Source organism: Triticum urartu, chromosome 3A, assembly GCF_056163025.1.
Source record: "Triticum urartu cultivar PI428250 chromosome 3A, HENAU_Tu73, whole genome shotgun sequence".
In the NCBI taxonomy this organism is placed as follows: Eukaryota; Viridiplantae; Streptophyta; class Magnoliopsida; order Poales; family Poaceae; genus Triticum; species Triticum urartu.
Window position 1 is genome coordinate 712276905 of NC_141875.1, and position 25788 is coordinate 712302692.

Below are 25788 nucleotides of genomic sequence, written 5' to 3' on the forward strand. Positions count from 1 at the left end.
TAGCCGTTCTTAAAATAAGGTTAGTGATAGTCTAGCTAATTTTGCTAGGATGGAGGGTAGGACTATGACCTGGCTTGGTTCAGGACTTTCAGTTTTTCTAGACGTAGCTCTGGCAGATTGTAATGACCTTTCCTTGTGAGTAATACAAGATTACTACCCGTAAAAAAAACACATCTTATATTTTGAAATAGTGTGATTATTTTTTGAAGAAACCTAAAAACATCAAACCTAAAAACAGAACGGTTCAATGTCGTTTCAAGAAGTCGTTTACGTGCGGGGGGTCAAATGGAAAATGAAAAAATGGCCTAGATTCGGCTGAATTGGGAGCAGTTCCTCTTTTTTTTTTCCCCACCTAGCATCCATATCGGGCACCGCCGCCACCCCTGCCCCGCGCGGCGCCGCCGCCCCTCCGCCGCCACCCCTGCCCGGCGCGGCGACGCCGCCCCTCGCCGCCAGGCGCGAGGCTCCAGGCCCGCCCCTCCCTCGCCGCTCCGCGGGGCCGCACCACCACACCACGCCGCGCCGCCACTCCCGCCTCCCGCCGTCCCGCGCCGCCTCTGCTGACGGCTGGGGAGAGGGGCCGCCGCCGCCGCCTGGTCCACGTCCAACCCGGACCAGCCTCCGTCGCCTCCTCCGCGCCAGTCCAGAGTCCAGACCGGGAGCAGCCGAGCAGGAGCCAGGAGGACCAGCTTACCGGGGCGTCCGACGCCGGTACGATCTGATCTGGTCCCTCTCTTCTCTTGTCTGTCTCCCAATTCGTTGATCCTACCATGAAGCATCAATATGTGAATTTGTGAAGTTTTCTGAAAATCTGAACCACTGAACTTGTGTTGCTTTTGTTGTCTTCATGCGATTAGAGAACTTGGATTGGCATTTGGTAATTGCTAATTAGAGAGATTGGGTTGGTAGTTTTTGATAAATAATTAGAGAGATTGGATTGGTGTTTGTTGATAAATAACTAGAGATTGAATTATGTGGCTGTCACTTGCTATTGCTAACTGCTGCTCCTATATTTCTAGTTGCTTGCTGGTTACTTTGTGAGTTGTTACAAAGTTTTGAGTCAGGAATTATCATTTATATGAAGTAGATATTATCATGTGGTTGCTGGTTACTCTGTCATGTTGTTACAAATTTTATTATCTATTGATTGGTGTATTTTTTGCTAAACATATATTTTTTATGGCTTAAAAAACTGGACATCGAACCGGTGAACCGGCATCCGACCTGTAAAACCGACAGCCTCACCGGTTTGATTACTGGTTTGGTATTTTAAACTATGCCCGCCCTACCTCCAGCTCAGGCCCGGCGGCTCACTCCCACACTACTTCTCCTCGCCGCGCCGCCCGGCAGCCGGTTTCTCCTGCTCCCCTATTGGTTTCCTCCCCTTCCGCAGCTCCTTGGCCAGCGCCAGCTCTTTCACTCTGCGCGCCGTCTCCTACCCGTCCTCTTCCGCGTGCACGGCCTCTTTTGCGAGGGCCGCCACTGGGATTGATAGGATGCTCCTCCACCACCTGCTGCTCCTCTGTCATGTGCGGCGGTAAGCGGCCTGAATTCGGTCTGCTAATTTAGGATTTTGTTATCACAGATCCTTGTGGGTTCTGCTTGCTGTCGCTTGTCCTACCTTCATTGGAGATTCCATGTTTTTTTGAGAAATTCAGTTTGTGTTTCTGCTAATCGAATTTCTGGACATCAGATACTTCTGAGTTTGGTAGAAATCAAAGTTTTCTCTGGATGCGATAAATCATGCATTAGTAGCTAACGAATATTGCTTGTGATGAAACTAGTCTATTTTTATCTATCTGTTAAGCTGAATGTTTGAGTTAAATGCATCTGTATATTATGTAAGTTACATGTTAACTCTGGACCTCTTGAAATTGTGCATCTGCATTGAGTATATTTATCACAACTCATGTGGAACAAACCGGGTAGAGGTAGTGTCAAGGTAAATGTGGATGCATCTTTCTGTGCTGAAACCATGTCGGGAGCTACGGGTGCTGTTGCTCGTGATGACAGAGGTGAATTGATTGCAGCGGCTACATGGTTCATCCTCATGTTTGCACTGCTAATTCTGCGAAGATACATGCGATCCAAAACGGTATTTGGCTTGTGCAAAGAATTGGCTGTAACTCGCTGATAATCTCGAATTTGATAGAATGCAGTTGAGGCTTTTAACCAACAGGAAGCTTGCTATGGCCCTGAAGTGGCTGCCATTATGGAGTGCAAGCAAATGGGTTCAGAGTTTGCAAAAAATCTTCTTGTGTTCATTGCTTCCGAGAATCAAACTCTGAGAAATGTAATGAATATATTTCCAGCCGTATGAATCAAATGAAGTTTTGGGGAAGTTCTATCCCAGACTTTATTTCTCATCTTATTGTAAATGACTTATCCATTATTTGTGGAATAAAGTCTATTTGCTGTCAATTTTTTTATCACAACTCATACGGATGGAAATATATTCATTACATTTTTTGCACTTCAACTGTGTAAGTGTGTTATTGAAGATAGTAAGAGATTGTTCTTCATTCTTCTTGCAGGCAAGTCTTGAATTTTTTTTATGATGCATTGTCAAAGAGTAATGGACAATTAATGGCAATCCGTCTTCTGTCGCGTCAAAATCTGAGGAAGCTGGCTGCTTCCTTCACACTCCTTAATCCATCCCAGAAGATACTGCTTTCACCTCCCCCTCCGGCTCACAGGTAGTGAAACTGTTTTGTTGATTCTCCTCTCTTTCAATCCTTAATTCTATGTTTTCTGCATACCACATGGCCAAAATTTATACCTCATTTGCTTGTTCATGAAGTGTCAGAATTTATCAGTTGCAGCTGATTCATGCAACCAAAATGTGTCTTAATTGTAATAGTTCTGTATGAAGTGTGGTTGCATTTTTCACATAGTAGTATCACTTGACATGATTTGTCAAATGTGGTCTATTTCGTCACTCAATTTTGTGTCTTAAGTGTAAACATAAGAAGTGTCTACCAAGTACGTAAGACATGGCTTATCGTTTTGATCATATTTTGTCCACAAGTTGAATTTAGTTTTCCTCATATTTTGCCTTCTAGTTATTGCAGATCTGATGCTATTTCCCCTAGCAAATGCTTAAGCCCCTTTTACCCGTTTATGTATTCACGGGGTGTTAGATGGGCTAGCTATGAATCAGTGAATCTGGTTTTGTCTGATGATGGGAAACCCAAGTTTGAGATTGAGGAGGTGGAGCCTTCCAAGAAGGGGAGGTTTTTGACAAAGAGGCGTTTGAAGCTTCAGAGGAAGCGGGAAAAGAGGAAAAGGAAGGAGGCCAATAAAAACGATCCACGTCGTATCAGACCCAAGGGGAAAAAAATAAAACAGAAATTTCCTACACCTGAAGCTCGTCTCAAATACAAGATCGAGAAGGTATCAACAAGTTAGTTTTATTTTCAACCTTATTTTCTTTTTTGTCCATTTGGTTTGCTTTGTTACTTCCTTGCTTTTTTCTATATTATGAATAGGACTTGCTAATTGCTACTCAATATTTAATCAGTCCTTTATTTCTATTCCACGAGTATTGTGCTTTCCTTATTACTTTTTTGGTAGCTATTTTTGTCATGATGCGGTTGGCTCATTTGGAAACTGTGACTGGCCATTTAATATTGTTGAAAATGACATAGTCTTCTACCAGGATTGGCCATCGTTTAGTATTTGCCGTTTAAAATTAGCTTGTTTGATGGAAACTTTCAATACCACCGAAGCAAATGGAAAATAAGATGCTTAATTTCTCATTTTGATTCGTGGAAGAGGATTTATTAATATGTGTTGTTTCTCTTCCAGTCCAAATTAAAAGAAGCTATGTTGGTTGAGAAGCTAAAGAGGTACGAGGTTGCGAAAGCTGAAGGCCCTGTCGCCAAACGAGATGATCTCGATGGTGAGGAAAGATTTTATTTAAAGAAAGTTTCACAGAAAAAGTCAAACTATGTCCCGATTGGAAGGCGAGGAGTATTTGGGGGTGTAATTCTGAACATGCATTTGCACTGGAAGAAACATGAGACTGTCAAGGTCATCTGTAAGCCCTGCAAACCAGGGCAAATCCAGGAGTATGCAAATGAGATAGCTCGGCTGAGTGGTGGTGTCCCTATTAATGTTATTGGAAATGACACCATAGTCTTCTACCGAGGAAAGGACTATGTTCAGCCAGAAGTCATGTCACCAATTGATACACTGTCAAAGAAAAAGGTAGGTAAGATTATTCTGTTTCCATTGGTTTGTCTCAAGTTGATGCTTGCTAATGGTTGCTAGTACGTAGCAACCAGAAACTGCAGAGAATTTCCCCTTTTGCTATTCTTTTGAACTTTCTGTTATTTTCTTTGTGGATGGCAATGTTTTGCTTATAATACTGAAGGAGTGCAGCTTCCAGAATTTATGTTTTAGAAAAAAAAGTATTGTAAGGAAAAAGAATAATCAACAAAGTGGTACAGTTTATATTTAATACACAACATTGTAAACTGTAAGATGCTCAACATTATACACTTTAGCATGGTTTGACAGTTAACATCACATCAGCGGCACACCAGCAGCCTGTTCCTAGTTCATATGTCCAAAACCACAGCTTAAGTTCAGTGGCAGTATTTGGTTCTGATCATTAGTCATCAGGCTGACTGTATATAAGTGCGCATCTTTTCAAATGGCCCCTGACACCTGTCTTCTTTTTATCCCAGGCACTTGAAAAATCAAAATATGAACAATCACTGGAGACAGTTCGGCGTTTCATCGCAATCTCTGAAAAGGAGCTCGAACTATACTATCGGCATGTTGCACTCTATGGAAAACCACAACCCCAGAATGCTGATCTGGTCCATGGTGGTGGTAGCCAGGCTTCTTCACCGGAAATGGAGGAATTGAATCATGGAAAGGACCAAGGACCTCATCTGGCTAGGAATGCTTTCTCTAATGTTGACATCATGGATACATCCGAATCTGATGAGGAATATGACTCTAGTAGTGAATCTGATGCCAATGATGTTGCGGCTGGAGATGCTGTAGACAGTTCTGAAGATACTGATGTTTCTGATCACAGGCTGTTCTAGGTGAGTGAGGTGCAGTTACCTCTTGTGGCACTCTTCATAACGTTGATTGCTTCAGAGTGAGCCACAATATTATGACATGGGCATTTATCTTCATTTAAGATAGATCTGACAGTTCTCAAGACGATGTTAGTGTGCTCAAATCACTATGGGTGCAAGTGGGGCGTGGCTGGCCCCTAAGCTGCTGTCCGGCCTTGCAAACCAAGCCAAATAAACGCCGCTGGACAGACCGCACTTGCTCAAGCGGGTTCAAGCTGCTCTGCCTGCTTTGTCCGGTGGGCATCCCACATATCCCGCAAGAAGAGTTGGCTGTCTCCCGATGGAAATCCACCAGTTCCATCTCCTCCTAGAGGCTACAACCGGCAGCAGTGCCACCACCTCTGTCGCCAGTGTCCCCTGCAGTGCATCATGTGGTGTTTGTCATCAGCATAGTAGCCAATTGTGCCAGCTGCCATAAGCAAAGTAAGAGAGCTTGGATTTTGACCATCCTTTTTCTGTAGGTCCTATAAATTTCATGTTCCAGAGTTACTTGCTAGTAAAGACCCAACATTGCCCTTTGCTAAGTTTAATCACAATTCAGTGCGATGGTGGTCAGCTCATGCACTTCACCTCTCACACACCGTTGGCAATCTCCCAGGGCGATGCTAATGATATCGAGTGGTGTTCCGCGCGTTGATGCAGTAATACTGCACCTCATTTTTTGTCTTCTGATTTTACTCTGTAGTACTTGCTCTTTAGTACTCCCCCCCTAAAAGAAATATAAGAGCTTTTAGATCACTAATTTAGTGATCTAAACACTCTTATATTTCTTTACAGATGGAGTAGCAGTGAACTCAATCTGCAATTACTCGACCTCCCAGGCTGATACTATTGAGTTCTTCATGCTGAAAGAACAGAGGACAGGCAGAGAGGCTTTGGTCCGAAGCAAGGCTCTGTCTGAAGCTTGTGTGTTGCTGAAGCTTCTTTGTTCACCGAAACTTTTACGCCTCATGTATCGCAGTACTAATGTCGCCGGCCTAATCGCATTCGTGCAAACACTTTAATTGCCTCCATACTTGCTTGAAGAGACCACTTTAGTTAGGTCAAAATATAACTTTACCATGGAAAACACCTCCCTGCTTTATGCACAGGAACTCATCCATGGCCTCCCATCTGCCACTAAATGCAGCTGATAAAATGTTGCCTCATGTTTCCAAAAGTGCCCTCAGCCCTCACGGTCAAAAAGGGTGCTTGTGGGGAGGGCTTGCAGTTGCAGATACGCAGCTGTCAAAAGGCCAAAGTGTACAATACCAGGGTGGCCTGCTGTATTATACTACTGTTTGCCCTTCTCACTTTTCGGCAGGCCATCATCTTCTAATCCACTCGGATTATTGTTTCATGTCAAGGCCTTAGTCTGGTTGTGATTGTGATGACGTGTGGACCCAAGCTCCGCCTCCGCAGTTAATAATAGTGCTGTGTAGCATCCATCAGATTTTCAAAATTGTAGTATATCCTGAAAAATTTTCTGCCACCACAGGTTTTAGCGTGTACTCCCGAGGGAGATTCAAATAAGTCCAAGATCTAGAATATATGTGGATCAGTTAACTTTTGGGGAAATGAAACATATTACTGCTATTTTCTTATGCTGACGGAGAGCACCTCAAACATACGTTTTGTTGTACCGAGAAAAAGCCATTGTCGACGAAAAGTTTGGTGAGTTCAAAGTTGAAGCCTACAATTTGCATTGTCTGCATTATCAAAGTATGTACCTGTACAAGTGTACGCACGCAATTCTTCATAAAACAGAGTGTATCATCTAATCCACCAACTGCCTTAATATGTGTAAATGTAATGGTCGTCTATGTTGATGGAGAGTTGCTTAGTAACAAAAAGAATGAAACATCGACCTCAAAAGTCAACACGTGTATCACAAAAGTAGTGATGTTTTGTTTTTGTCTTAAACAAAATAAATTTGACAAGAATATATCCGTCCACTACTTTGCAAGGAGCAATGGCCAATGCCCCCCTAACCTAACATAAGGTGGGAGGGGAGGACCGCCATCGCCTACTCTAAAAACCAAAAAAATGATACCAGGTAAAAAAAAAATATAAAAGTAAGATAGGGAAGGGGGTAGGAATTAAGCCCCCAATCCCTTGGCTTCGCTATACCTCCTATCTTGTGAAATGATAGGAGTGAAATAGTATGGAAAATATAATTCAGACAACAATGAATTAGAAAAATAAGGAAATGAGATTATGCTTACCCACTCTAGGACGACGACCGGGTAAGAGAAGTAGGTTGCTGAAGTGGAAGGCAGCGTTCATTATTATGGAAGGGTTATTTCCTTATTGGGGGGTAGATTCAACGGGATGAAGAGCAAGGGAAATCTAGCGAAGAATGGGGTTCAGATTGTGCAATGGACTAGGATTTGAGTCACAATTTTGGTTTGTGTATTGAGGGGTGAGGGGGCTAATGCCCCCCTACCCTAACATAAGGTGGGAGAGGAGGACCAATGTATATGTGCTGAATATTATGTTTACGATTTGTGCTATAATTAGACTTATAATTAGCGGTGAGTTAGGTGTTTGAGTCAGACATGTGTAACCCGAGCCTATATATAAGGGCACCCTGTGTAGCCGAATAGAAAAAAAGCATGTACACTCATATAGAATCGCACACATGTCCTCGTACAAGTAGATAATTATACTCATACGTCTGAAAAAACGGCCAGCCCTCAGAACATGTATAATCAGTAATTCTAGGGGGTTGAGTTGTCTCCACAACATCTGGCTTGCAAGATCTGGGCACCCCCAAAGTGCCGGTTCTTCCTACGACTTCTGCTTCACGAACGGCTCTCCACGGCAGATCGTCTTCAGCGACATGGCGTTCCAAACAACTACTTCTGCGGGCTATGCGAACGCAACCTGGAGAGAGCGATGCACCTATTCAGCCACTGCCCCTTCACCAACACACGGCATGGTGCAAGATCGCTGACTCCTCAAGATGCGCTGCTCTAGTGCCTGGTGCATGGACTCACTAGGAAGAAACGGCTAAGCCGGCTGCCTGGGCGCGCATGCAGTTTGATATGCACCACGACTAATCGCAAGAAAACGGCCTCCATTGCGGTGGCGACCCTTTGGGCACTATGGAAGGAACGCTGCGGGCGGTAATCCAGCAGCTGGCACGCCCTGCCACTGCCCTTGTGAATGAGATCATGGACGAACTCTAACTCTGGATGATGGTAGGTGCGCCGCACCTAAATCTGCGAGAGTAGTCCTTTTTCCAGGCCTTGCCCCTTTTCTAAGTGTCATGCGTGTGTGCAAGCTAAGAAACCTTGTAAGCCTCACAAGCCTGCGAAGGAGAGACACCTGGCACCTCTAGAGCTCATACATTCAGATCTCTGTGAGATGAATGGTGTGTTGACTAAAGGTGGAAAGAAATACTTCATGACTCTGATTGATGATTCCACTAGATTCTGCTATGTGTATTTGTTAAATACTAAGGATGAGGCTCTACACTACTTTAAAGTCTATAAGGCTGAAGTTGAGAACCAACTTGAGAAGAAAATAAAACGAGTCCGGTCTGATCATGGTGGAGAGTACTTTTCTAATGAGTTCGATTTATTCTGTGCGGAACATGGTATTATTCATGAGAGGACGCCTCCCTACTCACCCCAGTCAAACGGGGTTGCCGAACGGAAAAACCGTACTCTAACTGATTTGGTTAACGCCATGTTAGATACATCGGGTTTATCCAAGGCATGGTGGGGGAGGCTGTATTGACATCTTGTCATGTCCTGAATAAAGTTCCCACAAAGGATAATGAGACTACTCACTATGAGCAATGGGAAAAGAAAAGAACTACACTCTCTTACTTGCGCACTTGGGGCTGTTTGGCGAAAATCAATGTGCCGATAATCAAAAAGCGCAAGTTGGGACCAAAGATTGTGGACTGTGTTTTTTCTTGGCTATGCCAAGCATAGCGTTGGCTATAGATTTCTAGTGGTGAAATCTGAGGTACCTGACTAGAAGGTCGGTACAATTATAGAGTCTAGGGATGCTACATTCTTTGAGGATATTTTCCCTATGAGAGATGTGCAAAGCAATTTTAGACTGGAATCATGAGACTCCTGGACCTGCTATTCCGATGGAATATTATGAACATAAAAGTGATAAGAGTTCCACGGAGGATGACGAGGAAGCTCCTGTTAGGAGCAAGAGACAGAGGACTGTAAAGTCCTTTGGTGATGATTTCCTCATGTACCTCGTGGATGATGATACTCCCAGCTCCATTTCAGAAGCTTATGCATCACCGGATCCTGACTACTGGAAGGATGCGGTCCGTAGTGAGATGGATTCCATCTTGGCTAACGGGACATGGGAGATCACTGATCGTCCTTATGGTTGTCGATCATTAGGATGTAAGTGGGTGTTCAAAAGGAAGCTTAGGCCCGATGGTACTGTTGAGAAGTACAAGGCTAGGCTTGTGGCCAAGGGTTATACACAGAAAGAAGAAGAGGATTTCTTTGACACTTATTCACCTGTGGCTAGACTGACAACCATTCGAGTGTTACTCGCTTTGGCTGCCTCGCATGGTCTTCTCGTTCATCAAATGGACGTTAAGACGGCTTTCCTTAACGGAGAGCTAGACGAGGAAATTTACATGCAACAGCCGGATGGCTTTGTAGTAAATGGTCAGGAATGAAAGGTGTGTAAGCTAGTAAAATCTTTGTATGGCCTGAAACAAGCGCCTAAACAATGGCATGAGAAGTTCAATACTACTCTGACACCTGTTGGCTTTGTTGTAAAGGAAGCTGACAAATGTGTATACTATCGCTATGGTGGGGGCGAAGGAGTTATATTGTGTCTGTATGTCGATGACATACTGATATTTGGGACCCACCTCAAGGTCATTGAGGAGGTCAAGTCCTTTCTATCTCACAACTTTGAGATGAAGGACCTGGGTGTGGCTAATTTTATCCTGAACATCAAGCTACTGAGAAATTCTGAGGGTGGAATTACACTTTTGCAATCCCACTATGTTGAGAAGATTTTGAGCCGTTTTGGATATTCGGACTGCAAACCTTCTGCAACACCATATGATCCTAGCGTGCAGATTCGAAAGTTCGAAGGCACGGCTGTAGATCAATTGAGATATTCTCAAGTGGTTGGTTCACTGATGTACCTAGCATGTGCTACTCGTCCTGACATCTCATTTGCTATGTGCAAACTGAGCCGGTTTGTTTCCAATCTGGGAGATGTGCATTGGCATGCTGTTGAGCGAGTGATGCGCTATTTGCAAGGTACTGCGAACTATGGAATTCACTATTCTGGGTACCCGATGGTACTTGAGGGGTATAGTGATTCGAATTGGATATCTGATGCTAATGAGATGAAATCCACAAGTGGACATGTCTTCACACTTGGTGGTGGTGCTGTTTCCTGGAAGTCTTGCAAGCAGACGATCTTAACCAGATCGACTATGGAAGCAGAACTCACAACATTAGACACATCATGCGTCGAAGCAGAATGGCTTCGAGAGGTTTTGATGCATTTGCCGGTGGTTGATAAACCAGTGCCGGCTGTCCTTATGAACTATGGCAATCAAACAGTGATTGCCAAGGCTAAGAGTTCAAAGGACAACATGAAATCCACAAAGCACATAAGAAGAAGATTGAAATCTGTCAGAAAATCAAGAAACTCCGGAGTAATAGCGTTGGATTACATCTAGACGGCTAAGAATCTGGCAGACCCTTTTACGAAAGGGCTATCACGGATTGTGATAGAAAATGCATCGAGGGAGATGGGTATGAGACCCACGTAAGTTGCCATGGGGGTAACCCAACCTATGTGATCGGAGATCCCGTGAACTAGGACCTGGGAAAACAATCCAGCAGTCAACTGAGGAGAGTATCCTTAATTAACCCACTCCATTGGAGATGCACAATACTCTCAATTCTGTAGGGCAGGCTGACTTTTGTCTTAATGTGTTCCAAAGCTTGTGTAAGCAAGATGCTAACCTACATAGCATTCTTTGGAGGAACACACCTATGTAAGCCCGACTGCTGGTCACAGTCTATGAGATTGGGTAATCTCTAGTAAGCTCATGAGAAGGTACGGAGTATGACTAATAAGCTCCACCCGTGGGGTTTAGCCTACGGCAGCCACGTATCAGCTGACAACAGGCGAAACTTCTGCACGCCAAACTGACAATTCAAGGCATAGTCCATTGTTCAGTTGTGAAGAAGTCTAATCCTGTTGCTCTAGGTGGAAGTTCAACTTAACAGTCTCCACTGAAAATTCTGGTATATCAAACATTGTTTGGAACAGTTTACAAACTTATGTGCCTCGAGATCTAGTGGGGGATTGTTGGATTATGGATGGGCTTAGGCCCATATAAGACACTAATCCCTGGTTAATCTTGAGGCCCATATATGAGATGGTAGGTGGTGGGAAGTTTAGTCCCACCTTGCTAGTTGAGGAGAGTTGAGACCCCTTTATAAGGGCTGCTCTACCACTTGCCATTGGGAGCTTGGGAAGAGGAGTGGTACACGCGCGCTCCTCCTCCTCCTCCTCCGCCCGCCTCGCCACGCCACGCCACGCCACGCCACGCCTCGCCTCGACGCGCGCGCGCCGCAAGTTGCGGGAATGAGCCTAGCCGAAGCTTATTTTTTTCGCTCAGGAACAAATTAATTAATCAGGGATTAATTAAACGAGTCGCTAACAGGTGGGCCACTGGCCAAGACGTTGGACTGTGGGCTGACTTGCGTTGCCGGGATTCGTCGACTCCCTTGCCGGGACCCGCGTTGCCAGGATTCGTCGACTCCCTTGCCGGGAGTGGGCCGACTCGGTCATGGGCCTCGCCAAGGCCCACGACTTTCTTCCTTACAGACTACATAAGAAGGCTCTGGCCAGTGAAGTAACCCAGTTCGGTTCACTCACTCCCTCTCGCGTGACCTAGCCGTCATCTACTGTTCCTCACTCTGTGCTGCCTCCGGCGATCCCATCCCGACAACCGCGTGCATGGCTGGTCGGGAGAGCAGGTGTCTCCGGAACCCTGTCGTTCGAGATCCTGCCCGGGAGAACGGCAATAAGGTTTTTGGGGAGCGTCTTGACGCGACTCCCTGTCGTTCGAGATCCTGCCCGGGAGAACGGCAATAAGGTTTTTGGGGAGCGTCTTGACGCGACTGCTCCCGATCCGTCCCCAACTTTGTTCGCCTCTGCTTCCACTACTTCCTCTGCATCGACACCATGGCCGACGACGCCGCCACTAAGAAGAAGGCCACGGACGACCCCGAGGCTGCTGCTGCAGCCGCCGCGTTGGCCTGACCAACCGGAGGGTATGATCTGTTCATCCCTCGTTTACTCGTACTTATACTAGCCGTATATGTGCTGCTCATAGAAGGTTCGATTCTATATTCTGTACGTGCTAGTATGCTTAGGTATTGCTATGAGATGCATACCTTTTATGCCATGCTTACTGTTTACTCGTGGATAAGTCTAATCAGAAAAATGTTAATATTTTCAACAACTTGAACCCTGGTGGGCTGGGGATACCATAATTCCTCTAACCATCCAACCACGGGTTGGTTCGTGACCCCTTCTAATTTACTAGATGTGCACCCCCTGATTTTCATGGGATGGGTCCCCTTCCACAACTAATTCCAATCATTAGCGGCCACGTTGAATCAGCCCCGTAACACCCCGTAACCCTTTGTACGCGTAGCATTGTCGATGCGAATATGGCGAAGCACCGCAGGCTACAAGATCCGGCAGAAGTCGTCCACCTCCACAGGCTGTAGGTTGCGCGTCTAGGTGTATGTTTAGTCGGAAATAATTTGGATTTAAGCTTTTTCTACATAATGTATGCCAATTAGTAAACCAATTACTTTTTAACTTACTATCATATACCCTCTAAGCCGAAGGGGTATGTTTTAGTCTCCATCGTTGATTCATTTAAAGAAGGGCGTACTGAAGTGGAAGTGAAAAAAAAATCATATGACTTTCTTCGTAATAGAACGAAGTTAACAAGAGTGTGTTCCTCCACTACCTCACAATGGTAGTTGATTCCAACACAATTGGCTATTACGTAATGAGAGTAGGGAGCGATAATAGTTAAACCTATTGACACACTAATCAAATAAGTTCCGTGTATTGCTCTCCCACTCAGTAAAATTTCTCCCACACTTTCTTCTTTGATAAGATCGTTCCATTTACTACAATTCCTTCCTCCTTATTATGGACTTGGTTGCCTTCCATTGATATATTGCTTTCACGGTGTCATTTTCATATATGGGTGAAATCATTTGGGGGTTCTCATTACACCTAAACATTCGTTATGGCTACATAATTTTCATTCAAACATTAGTTTTCCCAAATCACATAATTAATGAAGTATTACAAAAGCTACGGTGTAGCAATTGAGAATTCTATCTCACTGATCACTTTTCATCTTTCAAGCTCTCTTCTTCCCGACCTTGGCGTGCAACCTCTGACCAGGATATGACATGTGGGCATGTCAGCTGGGCAAGGGGCTTGACAACCGCCGAGTCAGCCTCTTGGGCCCAACTGCCAGACCAGGGTCCCACCAACTTGAGAAACAAGCTACTGGTACCCGGCATGGTTCGACGGGACCAAGGGGCGCGAGCCCATTGGTGGTCTGACCTAAGCCTTGTAACCCTAGCTCAGCCGGCTATATAAGGCAAGCTGGAGATATTATCAGGGATCAAACACATTCTCGATCATCCTATAGCTAGGGTTCTCACCTACCACCATCTTCTTCCTCTCTGCCGCTAGGCCGAGAGCTTATGACTCAAGAAACCGATCTCTCCAGCGATCCTCCCGATTGTCGGTGAGCACTCGAGCAATACAACCACCAATGTGTTGTTTGCCATTTGCATAATAGCCAATTGTGTCAATTTAGCCAAAAGAGCTTGGATTTTGACCAGCACTTTTCTGTAGGTCCTGTAAATTTCATGGTGTGTACTGCATATGCTAATAATGAACTAATACATCCATTTCCTGGATCCGAAGTATAATCCGAAATCAGTGGAAGGGTGGTCTGTTCATGCACTTAACGTTCTACTGCTAGCAACCTCCCAGGGTGATGCTAATGTAATCGAAGTGGTGTTTTGCAATTCTGTGTAATGGTGGTCTGCTCGTTCATGCACTACCATTTTTGTCTTATGATTTTACTTTGGGGTGCTTGCACTACTAACAGGGAATTCAACCTGCAGTCATGGTGACCTCCCGGTGCTGCTATCACTGAACTCTGAATCCTGAGAAAACAGAGGGCAAGCATTGGCTTTGATCTGAAGCAACGTTCTAGTGGTTTTGTTTGAAGCTTTTGTGCAACGAAGCTTGTGTGACATCTAACATGTAACGTCGCCGACCTGATCACATTCACGCAACACTTCAAATCATTATTTTCTTGTGTGAGGAAAAAAATTGATTACATCAAAATGTATTCTTCTCAGTACTATTACTTACACTTGTAATATTGGTTGTAGTTTCTGATGATGGTTTGCCATGGAAAAGTGTGCACTGAAACTCTGCCCTGGCCTTCCATCTTGACCAAATTAAATGCAGATAGTTGATACACTGTTTCCCTGATGTTTCCAAAAGTGCCCTCAGCCCGCACGGTCAAAAAGGAAGCTTGTGGGAGGCCTTGCAGTTGCAGATACGCAGCTGTCATCAAAAGGCTAAAGTGTACAATACCAGTTCGGCCTGCTGTATTATACTGTTCCCCCTCCTCACTTTTTGTCAGGCCATCATCGTCTAATCCACTGGGTTTATTTCTGGTCACGGAAGGAGTTTGGTTGTGATTGTGATCACGTGTGGGCCCCAAACTCAGCAATTAATAATGGTGTTGTTTAGCATCCAAAAGATTTGCAAAATTGTATATCCAGAGAAATTTTCTAGCCGAAGGTCATGAGAGGTTTTAACGTTTACTCACAAGGGAGATTCAGATAAGGCCAAGAGCTAGAATATATGTGGATCATTTGACTTTTTGGAAATGAAACATACTAGTATATTATGTTTTGTCGTATTGAGAAAAGCCATTGTTTGGTGAGATCAAAGTTGAAGCCTACAATTTGCATTGTCCTGTATATACTTATTCATGTGTACGACACCATTCTATATGGAACAGAGTGTATCATCTAATCCACCAAATGCCTTCATAGGTTTAAACTTAATGGTCCTCTATGTCCATGGAGAGTTTCTTAGTAAATAGAATAAAAGCATGGCCTCGTAAGTCAACACGGGTATCGCAAAAGTAGTGACGTTTTATTTTTGACTCATGAATAAAACAAAATTAATAACGATATGTTCGTCCACTACTTCGCAAGGAGCAATGGCTAAAGTACAAAAGAGGTGCATACATATGATACGTAACAAGAGTAGAGAGCAATAGTTGAAACTATCAACGCGCTAACTAAAAGTTAAGTAGCTAGCGTGGGTAGCTGTCATCTCAAAGAGGATTCATGTGTAGCATCAGATTTTCAAAAATATATCGAGAACTTCTTTTCGTCCGGAAGGTGTAGTAGCAGATGGTTTTCGAAATTTTGCAAAGCCATCACAGGTTTTAACGTTATCTCCCAAGGGAGATTCTGATAAGGCCAAGAGCTAGAATTAATATATGTTTTGAAAATGAATTTTATTACTCTCTCTTATCCATATTACTTGTTGCTCAAACGGATGGATCGGAGGGAGTAGTACATTTTCTTTTCCTGACAGAGAGCAATTCAAACATATGTTTTGTCATACTAAGAAAAGCTATTGTTTTTTTTCCCGAGAATACCTCAAGAGGGGCAGGGAGTTCCATTGCATTATAGAAGATGAGAATTGCCCAGTTAATCGGGGATAACTAGGTGAAAACATGATAAGAAGGGTACTAAGCCCCCGCTGGTGGACAAATGATGGAAACTGAAGACAAAAACGCACCACCAACACGCCAACACACGCACGAATGCCTCGACGAGTAGACCAGATCCGGCATGGTCACCCAAAGGGGGTGGAGGGACCCCTACGGCTCCCGAATGAGCACACAAGACGCCGCGCATGAAACACCACACCACCACATTGCAAGCACTGCCGGTGTCAAAGAGGTAGAGAAATCACCACGGCTGTGGGAGGAGCTGAAGTGTGAAACCCTGACTTCGAAAGCAAGGGAAGCACACCTCAAGACCTCGAGTGGTCTTCAATGTCCCAAGCACCGAAGACCCACCACCCAAGGCTGCTGCCTCGGCATCCACAAGAAATGCCACACCCTCCACAACCCACCTCTACCACACTCCGGGGACACCGCCAGGACATCCTTCGCGCTTTCTTGTAAGCTTTGACGCTGCACGACCCAGACATCCTGCAGCCAATGCTACCCAGGTCGTCTACTTGCAGACCACAGCCACCACGCCCACTCTCGAGATGCTGCCTTGACATCCAAGCCAGTTAGACCTAAGAGGGGTGACGTGGCTAGGCCGCCACCGCCCCTGCAACGCAGAAATGGCACCCACACCAAGCACGGCTAGAACCCCGCCACATAGAGCACTCACCGCATCGTTTCCAGAGCCGCGCCCTTGCTTCCAACTCGACGATCCATCGCTCGGAGACTCTGCCATGACGTCCACCACCACGTCAATGAAGACCATCGCTACTACCATCCAAAAACCAAGCACCTGCCTACCAGTCGCCGGACAACACCACACCACGGCACCACCCAGCCGCCCCAAGCAGAATATGTAGCAGATCCGAAGGCAGGGGCTGAGCACACTGCCCTAGGTCCACGACACCGTGATGTACCACATGGTGAGGTAGGATGGCAGCAGGGGGAGGAGGGAGCAGGGCGCTGCCGACCACCACTGAATTGTGGTTGTACCGCCGCCGAGAAGGAGAGCTCCCTTGACATCGTCTTAGCTCTTGGGAACGTAGTATGCAATTTCAAAAAAATTCTTACGATCACGCAAGATCTATCTAGGAGATGCATAGCCACGAGAGGGGGGAGAGTGTGTCCACGTACCCTCGTAGACCGACAACGGAAGCGTTAGGTTAACGTGGTTGATGTAGTCGAACGTCTTCGCGATCCAACCGATCTAGTACCGAACGTACGACACCTCCGAGTTCTGCACACGTTCAGCTCGATGACATCCCTCAAACTCTTGATCCGGCAGAGGGTCGAGGGAGAGTTCCGTCAACACGACGGCATGGTGACGGTGATGGTGATATGATCCGCGCAGGGCTTCGCCTAAGCACTACGACGCTATGACCAGAGGAGTAAACTATGGAGGGGGCACCGCACACGGCTAAGAGAACAATTGATGTGCTATGGGGTGCCCCCTGCCCACGTATATAAAGGAGGGGAGGAGGAGGCCGACCACCAAGGGGCGCGCCATGGGGGGGAGTCCTACTAGGACTCCACTCCTAGTAGGATTCGCCCCCCCCCTTTCCTTTCTTACCGGAGGGGAAAATGAAGGAGAGGGAGAGGGAGAGGGAGAGGGAAAGGGGGGCGCCGCCCCCTCCCCTAGTCCAATTCGGACTCCATGGGGGGCACCCCTTTCGGCCTCCCCTCTATCTCCACTAAGGCCCATGTAGGCCCAATAATTTGTTGGGTTTCGTAGTAATTTCAAAATTTTCCTACGCACACGCAAGATCATGTGATGCACAGCAACGAGGGGGAGAGTGTTGTCTACGTACCCAACGCAGACCGACTGCGGAAGCGATGACACGACGTAGAGGAAGTAGTCGTACGTCTTCACGATCCAACCGATCAAGCACCGAAACTACGGCACCTCCGAGTTTGAGCACACGTTCAGCTCGATGACGATCCCCGGACTCCGATCCAGCAAAGTGTCGGGGAAGAGTTCCGTCAGCATGACGGCGTGGTGACGATCTTGATGAACTACAGCAGCAGGGCTTCGCCTAAACTCCGCTACAGTATTATCGAGGTATATGGTGGCAGGGGGCACCGCACACGGCTAAGGAATAGATCACGTGGATCAACTTGTGTGTTCTAGGGTGCCTCTACCTCAGTATATAAAGGAGCCAAGGGGGGAGAGGGGCGCCGGCCAGGGAGAGAGGCGCAGGAGGAGTCCTACTCCTTCCGGGAGTAGGACTCCCCTCCAATCCTATTCCAATTAGGATTCCCCGAGGGGGAAAGAGGGAGAGGGGGGCCGGCCACCTCCTCCTAGTCCTAATAGGACTAGGAGAGGGGGAAGTGGCACAGCCACCTTGGGCTGCCCCTTTCTCCTTTCCACTAAGGCCCATGAAGGCCCATATGGCTCCCGGGGGGTTCCGGTAACCTCCCGGTAACCCGGTAAAATCCCGATTTCACCCGGAACACTTCCGATGTCCAAACATAGGCTTCCAATATATCAATCTTTACGTCTCGACCATTTCGAGACTCCTCGTCATGTCCGTGATCACATCCGGGACTCCGAACAACCTTCGGTACATCAAAATGCATAAACTCATAATGTAACTGTCATCGTAACCTTAAGCGTGCGGACCCTACGGGTTCGAGAACAATGTAGACATGACCGAGACATGTCTCCGGTCAATAACCAATAGCGGGACCTGGATGCCCATATTGGCTCCTACATATTCTACGAAGATCTTTATCGGTCAGACCGCATAACAACATACGTTATTCCCTTTGTCATCGGTATGTTACTTGCCCGAGATTCGATCGTCGGTATCCAATACCTAGTTCAATCTCGTTACCGGCAAGTCTCTTTACTCGTTCCGTAATACATCATCTCACAACTAACATATTAGTTATAATGCTTGCAAGGCTTATGTGATGTGTATTACCGAGAGGGCCCAGAGATACCCCTCCGACAATCGGAGTGACAAATCCTAATCTCGAAATACGCCAACCCAACATCTACCTTTGGAGACACCTGTAATGCTCCTTTATAATCACCCAGTTACGTTGTGATGTTTGGTAGCACCCAAAGTGTTCCTCCGGCAAATGGGAGTTGCATAATCTCATAGTCATAGGAACATGTATAAGTCATGAAGAAAGCAATAGCAACATACTAAACGATCGGGTGCTAAGCTAATGGAATGGGTCATGTCAATCAGATCATTCAACTAATGATGTGACCTCGTTAATCAAATAACAACTTATTGTTCATGGTCAGGAAACATAACCATCTTTGATTAACGAGCTAGTCTAGTAGAGGCATACTAGTGACACTTTGTTTCTCTATGTATTCACACATGTATTATGTTTCCGGTTAATACAATTCTAGCATGAATAATAAACATTTTTCATGATTATAAGGAAATAAATAATAACTTTATTATTGCCTCTAGGGCATATTTCCTTCAGTCTCCCACTTGCACTAGAGTCAATAATCTAGATTACACTGTAATGAATCTAACACCCATGGAGCTTTGGTGCTGATCATGTTTTGCTCGTGGAATAGGCTTAGTCAACGGGTCTGCAACATTCAGATCCTTATGTATCTTGCAAATCTCTATGTCTCCCACCTGGAATAGATCCCGGATGGAATTGAAGCGTCTCTTGATGTGTTTGGTCCTTTTGTGAAATCTGGATTCCTTTGCCAAGGCAATTGCACCAGTATTGTCACAAAAGATTTTCATTGGACCCGATGCACTAGGTATGACACCTAGATCGGATATGAACTCCTTCATCCAGACTCCTTCGTTTGCTGCTTCCGAAGCAGCTATGTACTCCGCTTCACATGTAGATCCCGCTACGACGCTTTGTTTAGAACTGCACCAACTGACAGCTCCACCGTTTAATGTAAACACGTATCCGGTTTGCGATTTAGAATCGTCCGGATCAGTGTCAAAGCTTGCATCAACGTAACCTTTTACGGTGAGCTCTTTGTCACCTTCATATACGAGAAACATATCCTTAGTCCTTTTCAGGTATTTCAGGATGTTCTTGACCGCTGTCCAGTGATCCACTCCTGGATTACTTTGGTACCTCCCTGCTAAACTTATAGCAAGGCACACATCAGGTCTGGTACACAGCATTGCATACATGATAGATCCTATGGCTGATGCATAGGGAACATCTTTCATATTCTCTCTATCTTCTGCAGTGGTCGGGCATTGAGTCTTACTCAACTTCACACCTTGCAACACAGGCAAGAACCCTTTCTTTGCTTGATCCATTTTGAACTTCTTCAAAATTTTGTCAAGGTATGTGCTTTGTGAAAGTCCAATTAAGCGTCTTGATCTATCTCTATAGATCTTAATGCCTAATATGTAAGCAGCTTCACCGAGGTCTTTCATTGAAAAACTTTTATTCAAGTATCCCTTTATGCTATCCAGAAATTCTATATCATTTCCAATTAGCAATATGTCATCCACATATAATATCAGAAATGCTACAGAGCTCCCACTCACTTTCTTGTAAATACAGGCTTCTCCGAAAGTCTGTATAAAACCAAATGCTTTGATCACACTATCAAAACGTTTATTCCAACTCCGAGAGGCTTGCACCAGTCCATAAATGGATCGCTGGAGCTTGCACACTTTGTTAGCTCCCTTTGGATCGACAAAACCTTCCGGCTGCATCATATACAACTCTTCTTCCAGAAATCCATTCAGGAATGCAGTTTTGACATCCATCTGCCAAATTTCATAATCATAAAATGCGGCAATTGCTAACATGATTCGGACGGACTTAAGCATCGCTACGGGTGAGAAGGTCTCATCGTAGTCAATCCCTTGAACTTGCCGAAAACCTTTTGCGACAAGTCGAGCTTTGTAGACAGTAACATTACCATCAGCGTCAGTCTTCTTCTTGAAGATCCATTTATTTTCAATTGCTTGCCGATCATCGGGCAAGTCAACCAAAGTCCATACTTTGTTTTCATACATGGATCCCATCTCAGATTTCATGGCTTCAAGCCACTTTGCGGAATCTGGGCTCACCATCGCTTCTTCATAGTTCGTAGGTTCATCATGATCTAGTATCATGACTTCCAGAATTGGATTACCGTACCACTCTGGTGCGGATCTTACTCTGGTTGATCTACGAGGTTCAGTAGTATCTTGATCTGAAGTTTCATGATCATTATCATTGGCTTCCTCACTAACTGGTGTAGGTGTCACTGAAACAGTTTTCTGTGATGAACTACTTTCCAGTAAGGGAGCAGGTACAGTTACCTCGTCAAGTTCTACTTTCCTCCCACTCACTTCTTTCGAGAGAAACTCCTTCTCTAGAAAGGATCCATTCTTGGCAACGAATGTCTTGCCTTCGGATCTGTGATAGAAGGTGTACCCAACAGTTTCCTTTGGGTATCCTATGAAGACACATTTCTCCGATTTGGGTTCGAGCTTATCAGGTTGAAGCTTTTTCACATAAGCATCGCAGCCCCAAAATTTAAGAAACGACAACTTTGGTTTCTTGCCAAACCACAGTTTATAAGGCGTCGTCTCAACGGATTTTGATGATGCCCTATTTAACGTGAATGCGGCCGTCTCTAGAGCATAACCCCAAAACGATAGCGGTAAATCAGTAAGAGACATCATAGATCGCACCATATCCAGTAAAGTACGATTACGATGTTCGGACACACCATTACGCTGTGGTGTTCCAGGTGGCGTGAGTTGCGAAACTATTCCACAATTTTTCAAATGTACACCAAACTCGTAACTCAAATATTCTCCTCCACGATCAGATCGTAGAAACTTTATTTTCTTGTTACGATGATTTTCAACTTCACTCTGAAATTCTTTGAACTTTTCAAATGTTTCAGACTTATGTTTCATTAAGTAGATATACCCATATCTGCTTAAATCATCTGTGAAGGTGAGAAAATAACGATATCCGCCACGAGCCTCAATATTCATCGGACCACATACATCGGTATGTATGATTTCCAACAAATCTGTTGCTCTCTCCATAGTACCGGAGAACGGTGTTTTAGTCATCTTGCCCATGAGGCACGGTTCGCAAGTACCAAGTGATTCATAATCAAGTGGTTCCAAAAGTCCATCAGTATGGAGTTTCTTCATGCGCTTTATACCGATATGACCTAAACGACAATGCCACAAATAAGTTGCACTTTCATTATCAACTCTGCATCTTTTGGCTTCAACATTATGAATATGTGTATTACTACTATCGAGATTCAATAAGAATAGACCACTCTTCAAAGGTGCATGACCATAAAAGATATTACTCATATAAATAGAACAACCATTATTCTCTGATTTAAATGAATAACCGTCTCACATTAAACAAGATCCAGATATAATGTTCATGCTCAACGCTGGCACCAAATAACAATTATTTAGGTCTAATATTAATCCCGAAGGTAGATGTAGAGGTAGCGTGCCGACCGCGATCACATCGACTTTGGAACCGTTTCCCACGCGCATCGTCACCTCGTCCTTTGCTAGTGCCCGCTTATTCCGTAGTTCCTGTTTCGAGTTGCAAATATTAGCAACAGAACCAGTATCAAATACCCAGGTGCTACTGCGAGCTCTAGTAAGGTACACATCAATAACATGTATATCACATATACCTTTGTTCACCTTGCCATCCTTCTTATCCGCCAAATACTTGGGGCAGTTCCGCTTCCAGTGACCAGTCTGCTTGCAGTAGAAGCACTCAGTTTCAGGCTTAGGTCCAGACTTGGGTTTCTTCTCTTGAGCAGCAACTTGTTTGCCGTTCTTCTTGAAGTTCCCCTTCTTCTTCCCTTTGCCCTTTTTCTTGAAACTAGTGGTTTTGTTAACCATCAACACTTGATGCTCCTTTTTGATTTCTACCTCCGCAGCTTACAGCATTGCGAAGAGCTCGGGAATAGTCTTGTTCATCCCTTGCATATTATAGTTCATCACGAAGCTCTTGTAGCTTGGTGGCAGTGATTGGAGAATTCTGTCAATGACGCAATCATCCGGAAGATTAACTCCCAATTGAATCAAGTGATTATTATACCCAGACATTTTGAGTATATGCTCACTAACAGAACTGTTCTCCTCCATCTTGCAGCTATAGAACTTATTGGAGACTTCATATCTCTCAATTCGGGCATTTGCTTGAAATATTAACTTCAACTCCTGGAACATCTCATATGCTCCATGACGTTCAAAACGTCGTTGAAGTCCCGATTCTAAGCCGTAAAGCATGGCACACTGAACTATCGAGTAGTCATCAGTTTTGCTCTGCCAGACGTTCATAACATCTGGTGTTGCTCCAGCAGCAGGCCTGGCACCCAGCGGTGCTTCCAGGACGTAATTCTTCTGTGCAACAATGAGGATAATCCTCAAGTTACGGACCCAGTCCGTGTAATTGCTACCATCATCTTTCAACTTTGCTTTCTCAAGGAACGCATTAAAATTCAACGGAACAACAGCACGAGCCATCTATCTACAATCAACATAAACAAGCAAGATACTATCAGGTACTAAGTTCATGATAAATTTTAAGTTCAATTAATCATATTACTTAAGAACTCCCACTTAGATAGACATCCCTATAATCTTCTAAGTGATTACGTGATCCAAATCAACTAAACCATAACCGATCATCACGTGAGATGGAGTAGTTTTAAATGGTGAACATCGTTTATGTTGATCATATCTACTATATGATTCACGCTTGACCTTTCGGTCTCCGTGTTCCGAGGCCATATCTGCATATGCTAGGCTCGTCAAGTTTAACCTGAGTATTCTGCGTGTGCAAAACTGGCTTGCACCCGTTGTAGATGGACGTAGAGCTTATCACACCCGATCATCACGCGGTGTCTGGGCATGACGAACTTTGGCAACGGTGCATACTCAGGGAGAACACTTCTTGATAATTTAGTGAGAGATCATCTTATAATGCTACCGTCAATCAAAGCAAGATAAGATGCATAAAAAAGATAAACATCACATGCAATCAATATAAGTGATATGATATGGCCATCATCATCTTGTGCTTGTGATCTCCATCTCCGAAGCACCGTCATGATCACCATCGTCACCGGCGCGACACCTTGATCTCCATCGTAGCATCGTTGTCGTCTCGCCAATCTTATGCTTCCACGACTATCACTACCGTTTAGTAATAAAGTAAAGCATTACATCGCGATTGCATTGCATACAATAAAGCGACAACCATATGGCTCCTGCCAGTTGCCGATAACTCAGTTACAAAACATGATCATCTCATACAATAAAATTCAGCATCATGCCTTGACCATATCACATCACAACATGCCCTGCAAAAACAAGTTAGACGTCCTCTACTTTGTTGTTGCAAGTTTTACGTGGCTGCTACGGGCTTTAAGCAAGAACTAATCTCACCTACGCATCAAAACCACAACGATAGTTTGTCAAATAGACTCCGTTTTAACCTTCGCAAGGACCGGGCGTAGCCATACTTGGTTCAACTAAAGTTGGGGAGACAGTCGCCCGCAAGCCATCTCTGTGCAAAGCACGTCGAGGGAACCGGTGTCGCGTAAGCGTACGCGTAAGGTTGGTCCGGGTCGTCTCGTCCAACAATACCGCCGAACCAAAGTATGACATGCTGGTAGGCAGTATGACTTGTATCGTCCACAACTCACTTGTGTTCTACTCGTGCATATAACATCAACATAAATAACCTGGCTCGGATGCCACTGTTGGGTTTCGTAGTAATTTCAAAATTTTCCTACGCACACGCAAGATCATGTGATGCACAGCAACGAGGGGGGGAGTGTTGTCTACGTACCCAACGCAGACCGACTGCGGAAGCGATGACACGACGTAGAGGAAGTAGTCGTACGTCTTCACGATCCAACCGATCAAGCACCGAAACTACGACACCTCCGAGTTCGAGCACACGTTCAGCTCGATGACGATCCCCGGACTCCGATCCAGCAAAGTGTCGGGGAAGAGTTCCGTCAGCACGACGGCGTGGTGACGATCTTGATGAACTACAGCAGCAGGGCTTCGCCTAAACTCCGCTACAGTATTATCGAGGTATATGGTGGCAGGGGGCACCGCACACGGCTAAGGAATAGATCACGTGGATCAACTTGTGTGTTCTAGGGTGCCTCTACCTCAGTATATAAAGGAGCCAAGGGGGGAGAGGGGCGCCGGCCAGGGAGAGAGGCGCAGGAGGAGTCCTACTCCTTCCGGGAGTAGGACTCCCCTCCAATCCTATTCCAATTAGGATTCCCCGAGGGGGAAAGAGGGAGAGGGGGGCCGGCCACCTCCTCCTAGTCCTAATAGGACTAGGAGAGGGGGAAGTGGCGCAGCCACCTTGGGCTGCCCCTTTCTCCTTTCCACTAAGGCCCATGAAGGCCCATATGGCTCCCGGGGGGTTCCGGTAACCTCCCGGTAACCCGGTAAAATCCCGATTTCACCCGGAACACTTCCGATGTCCAAACATAGGCTTCCAATATATCAATCTTTACGTCTCGACCATTTCGAGACTCCTCGTCATGTCCGTGATCACATCCGGGACTCCGAACAACCTTCGGTACATCAAAATGCATAAACTCATAATGTAACTGTCATCGTAACCTTAAGCGTGCGGACCCTACGGGTTCGAGAACAATGTAGACATGACCGAGACATGTCTCCGGTCAATAACCAATAGCGGGACCTGGATGCCCATATTGGCTCCTACATATTCTACGAAGATCTTTATCGGTCAGACCGCATAACAACATACGTTATTCCCTTTGTCATCGGTATGTTACTTGCCCGAGATTCGATCATCGGTATCCAATACCTAGTTCAATCTCGTTACCGGCAAGTCTCTTTACTCGTTCCGTAATACATCATCTCACAACTAACA

The 25788-nt window shown here is 45.3% G+C and overlaps 1 protein-coding gene across 6 annotated transcripts; it reads left to right on the plus strand.

The window, feature by feature from the left end:
• The first annotated feature begins 328 nt into the window (after positions 1–328).
• On the plus strand, positions 329–5672 carry LOC125546155 (RNA-binding CRS1 / YhbY (CRM) domain protein). 6 transcript variants are annotated; one of them, XM_048710318.2, is made up of 7 exons: positions 329–711; positions 1296–1537; positions 2535–2696; positions 3063–3393; positions 3808–4209; positions 4692–5060; positions 5160–5672. In XM_048710318.2, the coding sequence occupies exons 2-6, from the start codon at positions 1497–1499 to the stop codon at positions 5058–5060; spliced, it is 1305 nt and encodes a 434-aa protein (XP_048566275.1). In that variant the 5' UTR covers positions 329–711; positions 1296–1496; the 3' UTR covers positions 5160–5672. The 6 variants fall into 6 exon arrangements, with proteins under 6 accessions (XP_048566275.1, XP_048566276.1, XP_048566277.1 ...); XM_048710319.2 differs by having other exon boundaries at positions 5164–5672; XM_048710320.2 differs by having other exon boundaries at positions 3072–3393; positions 4692–5672.
• Positions 5673–25788: the final 20116 nt, after the last annotated feature.